Raw genomic sequence first — 7,307 nt, forward strand, 5'->3', positions numbered from 1 at the left:
TATTAGACAGTTTCCCAGAATAACAAATTACTGGAGCGATCAGGAACCTTTTGGCGATGAATATATTTCCAGTATTATGAACGAGTACGATTCGTGAAGCTGAACCAATATTTACATGTGAGAGACCCCAGAGACAAAAATTATGCAATAGAATTGATTAAGAACCCTTTCTTTAATTATGTTCCAAATATCACATTAATATGTTGATAAATAAAAAAGTTACAGGTGTTTAATAAGACTAGTCTAAATTCATGATTATTTTAGAATTTAATTGAAACTCATGAGGGGTGTATTTTGGTCAGAAATATAGTAACGAAAGGGTTAAAGAAAATGACACTTACCCAAGATACCTTGCAGCAGGATTGAACCTGGAACCATGAGGTTGGGGATCAAGCCTTTTAATCACATAGCCATGCTTGCGCTTTAATAAAATACAGTGCTAGTCATGTAATGAGGTTAATTTAACTGATATTGGTGTCATCTTGGCGTCTTTCATGCTGAAGAAACCTTGTATTTGAGTTGATCATCCTTAATTGGAGTTAATGCCTTTCAAAGTCTGGTAGGATAATCCTGAATAAATCTTCTTAGTGGTGGTCATGCTTTAACTCTTTAGCATTTAGATTACTCTGTCAAATGTAATGCATATTTCTTTTATCTTTTACTTGTTTCAGTCATTAGATTATGGCCATGCTGAGGCACCAATTTAAAGAATTTTAGTTGAACATATCAACCCCAGTACTCATTTTCTTCTTAAGCATGGTGCTTATTCTGTTGGTCATTTTTGCTGAATCACTAAGTTACATGGAGTAGACACACCACAATGACAGTCAAGCAATGGTGGGGGACAAACACACACACACATATGCAATATGGGCTTGTTTCCAGTTTCCATCTGCCAAATCTTTGGTCGGCCCGAGGCTATAGTAGACGACACTTGCACAAGGTGCCACACAGTGGGGGTTACCTCGGAACCATGTGGTTGGGAAGCAAGTTTCTTACCACAGGGCCATTTTTAATTAATCATGCATTATCTCATAGCTTCAAGATTTCAATATGATTATTTTTACAATGACATCATATGGTAGGTGTGAGAGGCCAAATCTGACTGTCTGAACAGGTAAACTGAGCTGGGTATGGCCAGTTTAAATGCTTTAGGTTAAAGCTGAATGAAGGTGTTAAACCCAGTGGTCACTCATTTTTACTGTTTAGCTCCAAGTTAACCCTGTTGAAACAGACCTATAGTCAAAAGCATTTTGGCATGGATTTTCTCATTTTTATTACACTCAGTGCATCTAGGAATATATTATTAAAGGATTCTTTTTAAAAAGATTGTATGTAACCTTTTGGCCTTTTAACTGGCCATATCCAGTTCAAATTTTCTCCTTGCCTTATGTTAAAACTAATCAGATCTGTAAAGATGAAAGGCAAAAATTAACCTCAGTGAGATTTGAACTCTGCATGCTGAGAGTCTGATCTAGTATGGTGAGGTATTGTATCTGATGCTCTAATGACTCTGCCAGTACATTGTCTTGTTGCTTCCATTTTTTTTCTGTTATTTCCTTTTCTCTAACATTCTGTAATTACTGCTCCCTTTTTCCTTTCTCTTTAGAATGGGAGTAAGTACTTGAATATTTTGACACACATTTTTGTTGTTTAGCATCAGGTTGTCTTTGATGAAACAAACTGCTGACTGAAGATGTCACCCCTGCCTATCCTTGTGGGCTTAATACTTTCATGTCAAATATATTGTTTTCTGTTTCTAATATATAGACATTGTGTTATTTCAGATTTTCTGTGTCCATGGAGGACTGTCTCCCTCAATCCAGACATTAGACCAAATAAGGGCCATAGATCGAAAACAAGAAGTTCCTCATGATGGCCCCATGTGTGACCTGTTGTGGTCTGACCCTGAAGGTAAAACAACTTTTTGTTTCTTTTTAAATATGCATGTGTGTGTGTGTAGGTGTGGCTGTGTGGTAAGAAGCTTGCTTCCCTGCCATATGGTTCCAGGTTCAGTCCCATTCTGTGGCACCTTGGGCAAGGGTTATCTACTGTAGTCTCAAGTTGACCAATGTCTTGTGAGTGGATTTAGAAGATGGAAACTGAAAGAAGTCCATTGTGTGTGTGTGTGTGTGGTTCACACAATTAATGACAGACTTGCAGCTGTAGCAAACAACTTGTGACTGTTGAGGCTGACATGTATGATGTCCTTGAACAACTGTAAGTTGCTGGAGATAATACTTATGGTTGAGGGACACGAGGGAGGAGTGGTTGCGGTGAAAGGTGACCGGTGGTTAGGGTAGACCAGGGAGTAGGGATGAAAGGGGATCTGTATTGGAGGTAGACTAGGAAGAGGAGTTATGCTAACAAACTGGTGCAATACCAAGACATATTAAGGAAATGCTGGTGTTGCAGACCTATTGGACTCAATCAAGGCCAGAATGAATAAAATTAACAAATTAGCAATGATTTGCAAGTTTTTATTTCTTCAAATAATAAACTTTTCTCTCTATTAGTATTTTGCCAAATGTATTTGTGCTTATGTGTGTGTATGTGGGGGAGGGGTTGGCACTGGAGCATAGGGGTGGAATTAGGTTACTAATAACAAAACACTGTTTCATGTATATGTGTTACTTATCAGTGATAACCTGGTGAGTGTAATCTTCACTGGAAGTGGATGGTAGGGGAGAGGGGATAGCAGATAAAAAACAAAAAGCTCTTATCATTGACTTAATTTCACAAACAATAACATACACACATGCAGTTATGTGTAATATATACACGTACATACATAGGGAGAAGTAGATGTGCTAGGTGTGCTACAAATTACCATATGAGGTTGCTGTTGCTCATCATTTTATCTGAAGATGTGATCCATGACCAGTCTAATTTTATTGTGATTATAATTATTCATTGACCTTGATTATTAATTGCTGAAGCAATTGTAAATGATGTGAAATAAACAAAATACTAACAACTTGCTTCCTGCTGTTGAAAGGATCGAAAGCTAAGATGACCTTAGCTGAGTTTGAATTTGGTGCACAAAACATTTCGTCCAATAATAGCATCATCATCTTTCATCATTTCACTTTCTCCTTCCCCATTGGTGTGAGTTAGACAAATTGTCATGATCCAAGTCAATTCTTATTTGGAGTTCCTATTTTTATAAATAGGTCAGCAGACCACATCTCACTCCTGCTTCATTTTTGACTTGGTTTTTCTGACTTGATGCGCTTACTATCATCAACAACTTTATTGCATATACTCAGTCGTATTTTATCTTGGTTATCATTCTCTAGGTTGTCATGTCCTAGAGAAGACTAAAGGTTACCTCAACTGATTAGCCAATCACTTCACACGGTGTATTGGTTACATGAGGTTCCTCTGAAAGATTTTTGGATTAACATTACTCAATAGGATGCAGTGTGCTCAAACATCGGAGTGGGGTTGTCGCTCCAGATTGAGCTGCTACTTCTCTACATTGAGAGATCACAGCTCCAGTACTACACACTTTTGATTATAATGTTGCAGGAACATAAAAGCAAACATACTAGCAGAAAGACTGCCTTCCAAGCAGTTTTCTGCTAACCACTTGATAATATTTTCACATTTGATTCCCAGTTCTAATATTTTAAAAATTTTATGTCTAATTATTTCTTTATGTAATAGTGCTCACTTGATTAGTAAATATTGTTTTCATTATTTTATAATCATAATCTCTTTTTTAAACAAACATCAAGGTAGTCTAACTACAGAGGGGAAAGCAGTTTAAGTTTTACCTTCCCCTCAAAACAACATAGAGATTCCAATTCAGCAGCCCATCTGTAAGCTTTGCAGTGTGTATGTGTGTGTGTGAGAGAGTGCAGGAGAGAGAACATTGCAAACAATGAATGAAATAAACATAAAATAAAAAAATCATATGAATAAAAGGGTATAACTACAGATGTATACACCCCCGACTTTGTTGCCTAATAATAACCAGAAAAATGGATACTTTTTAATGAAATTTTCCATGTATACTGCTTAGATGTTGTGACTTCAGAGTATATAGGAATTTAGAGGAAAGAATTTTTTCGACAGGGTGGAGAGGAGAGTTTGGGAAAATTCACGCTATCTGACTTTTTCCTTTCAGGAAATGGGTATCTTTTAATGTAAATTTATGCAAATACCTGTCAAACGGTATAGATTACAATTATAAGGGAATCTGTGGAGAAAATTTTTTCCTAGGGGGTGGGGAGAGGAGTTTCGGATCAGGAAGACCAAATAAGTTAGAACTATTGTTTTGACAGGAATTTTCTCCATTTTTTTAAAAAATTCACAGCCTTCGAAAAGATGTGATGGGGGTGGGGCCATCTTTGTATGAAAAAATGTTTTGAAAATTTATTTTTTTAACACCCCACACCCCTCTCTTATCATCCCACTCCAGACCTATTTTTGTTGCACTTCAAAAGCATGAGAGGAGCCTTTACAGTAAAAATATAAAGAAATTGTTAATATTTTCAGAGAGAAAAGTCAGTGATTTAGGGGAGTTTTGGCTGTTGTTTTTAGCATGTCCCAAGACGACTCTCCATGTTTCTTAATCACTCTCGCATGTGTTGCTGTTTTTCGATATTTTTCTCCCCATAAATACATTTATCTGGTAAAGAAAAGAGAATTTGAAAAATTATGAATTTTCTGCAACCCTGTTCCCTGCCCCCAATTGTTTTTGTTTATAAATTAAAATATCAGAGAGCCTGAGAAGGTTATTGCTGGCATTTATCCACAGTGATTTAAAGAAAGAGTTATGTAAATGATAATTCATTTTAATAGCATACTTTTCTGTTAGAAAATGCTTTTTCTTACATGCACACACGGCTTTACTTGATTAAGGTGAGGATAGATTACAATTTTGAAATTGTGCCTCATATCAAAGTTATACAGCTGTTTTGTCTAATAGCATGTTTTCATTAAACACAAAATCACTTAAAAATTATACCAGTATATTAAAAAAAATTTTCATTTAACAAACTCTTGAAACTAATAATATTCTTGAAATTGTGCCTCATATCAAAGTTATATAGCTATTAATAAATTATTAATGAAAATAGAGGTGAGAGAGAGATTCTTGCAAATGAAAATAGAAAATGTCGCTTGCAACGAATTAATATTATTTATTATTAAATATTAAAATCTACTCTGCAGTGAATGCAATGAATATATAAATTTGTGAAAAATTGGATGCAGTGAATGCAACAAATATTTAAATTTAAGAAAAATTAGAGTTCAAAAATTCAATAAACTTCAGAAATCAAAATTATAGGAAATTTCATAGAACAGGAATTTATAAAAAATACTTCCAGATGGTCAAGCCTTTAATAATTGCTTTCTTTTAGTACTTTTAGTAATTGTTACATGCTTAATTAATAAGCAGCTTTCTCCATTATAATATAGATATAAGCACACACACATATACATGCATATATGTGTGTGTGTGTGTGCATCTGTGTTTGTACATCCCCCACCACTGCTTGACAGCTGGTGCTGGTTTGTTTACATTCCTATAACTTAGTGGTTTGACAAAAAGGGATTTATAGAATAAGCATGAGGCTTAAAAAGAAGTACTGGGATTGATTTGTTTGACTAAAATCATTGAAAGCAATGCCCCAACACATTTGCTCCCCATCCTCAACCACACTTTGCTCTCCTACCACCACTCTCTCCCCCTCACTGTCACCACTCTCTGCTCCCTCTCCCTTATATATATGTATGTATATGAGAGATAGATTGATTTTAAATTTTGGTACAAGGCCAGCAACTTTAGGGGAGAGGTTAAGTTAATTACATTAGCCTGGAAGGGATGAAAACCAAAGTCAACTATTGTGGAATTTGAACTGGAAACATAAATTTTACCTAATATGCTAATGATTCTGCCAGCTCGCCACCCTACTCTGTCTGTCTCACTCTCTCTCATTCATATATATATATATATATATATATATAAATAAAACAAAATGGGACAAGAATGCAAAACATCCAGACAGTTAGGTGATACAAGAAAGGGACAACAAGACATCCAGATAGACGATACAAAGAAAACAAGGATGGGTCATTCGGAGTTTTCTTTCCTCAGTCGAGTTCCAGATTATCTTTGCAATATCGGTTGGTTATACTCGAGATTGCTCCAATCTGGCCAGCCCCAAGGAAAAACTAAGCTAAGAGCATTAGATTCCTTGGAAGAAAGCAGCGAATCTATATGAAAACGAGGATTGGAAAAAAACGAACACTGTTACACAAATACAATAAAAATAATAACAGGACATAACAACAGATGTCTTTTGGCTAAGGACATTGTCATCATCATCGTTTAACATCCGCCTTCCATGCTAGCATGGGTTGGACGATTTGACTGAGGACTGGCAAACCAGATGGCTGCACCAGGCTCCAATCTGATTTAGCAGAGTTTCTACAGCTGGATGCCTTTCCTAACGCCAACCACTCCGAGAGTGTAGTGGGTGCTTTTACGTGCCACCGGCACGAGGGCCAGTCAGGCGGTGCTGGAACGGCCATGCTCAAAATGGTGTTTTTTACGTGCCACCTGCACAGGAGCTAGTCCAGTGGCACTGGCAATGACCTCGCTCGAATGTTTACTAACGTGCCAGTAAGTCAACGCTTGTAACGATCACATTCAAATGGTGCTATTCGCATGCCACTGGCACAGAAGCCAGACAGCTGCTCTGGCAATGATCGCGCTTGAATGGTGCTTTTAGCGCTCCACTGGCACAGGTGCCAGTCATCGAATTTGGTTCAATCACGATTTCGATTTCACTTGCTCCAACAGGTCTTCACAAGTGGAGTTTAGTGTACAATGAAGGAGAGGTTGGCATGGGTGCAGTCATCGAATTTGGTTCGATTTCGACTTCACTTGCCTTATCAGGTCTTCGCAAGCAGAGTTTAGTGTCCAATGAAGGAAAGGTATGCATAAGTGAACTGGCTACATCCCTGGCATAGGCCTCGGATTATGATCTCACTTGGCTTGCTGGGTCTTCTCACGTACTGCATATTTCCAAAGGTCTCGGTCACAAGTCATTGCCTCGGTGAGGCCTAATGTTTGGAAGTCGTACTTCACTACCTCTTCTATAGGTTCCCTCAACTGCTAGGGTGTAGCACTTTTTCACACAGCTATCCTCATCCATTCTTGCCACATGACCATACCAGCGCAGTCGTCTCTTTTGCACACCACAACTGATGCTTCTTAGGTCCAACTTTTCTCTCAAGGTATTTACACTCTGTCAAGTATGTACACTGACATTACACATCCATCAGAGCAT

The 7,307-nt window shown here is 37.3% G+C and overlaps 1 protein-coding gene across 1 annotated transcript in view; it reads left to right on the forward strand.

The window, feature by feature from the left end:
• LOC106872326 (serine/threonine-protein phosphatase 4 catalytic subunit) overlaps positions 1–7,307 on the forward strand; it is a 42,660-nt gene that overhangs the window by 25,813 nt on the left and 9,540 nt on the right. The window contains exon 6 of the mRNA XM_014919273.2: positions 1,788–1,914. Within this exon, the coding sequence (XP_014774759.1) occupies positions 1,788–1,914 (127 nt within the window). The remainder of the gene's footprint in view (positions 1–1,787; positions 1,915–7,307) is intronic.

The sequence above is a fragment of the Octopus bimaculoides genome, chromosome 28, assembly GCF_001194135.2.
Source record: "Octopus bimaculoides isolate UCB-OBI-ISO-001 chromosome 28, ASM119413v2, whole genome shotgun sequence".
Taxonomy (NCBI): Eukaryota; Metazoa; Mollusca; class Cephalopoda; order Octopoda; family Octopodidae; genus Octopus; species Octopus bimaculoides.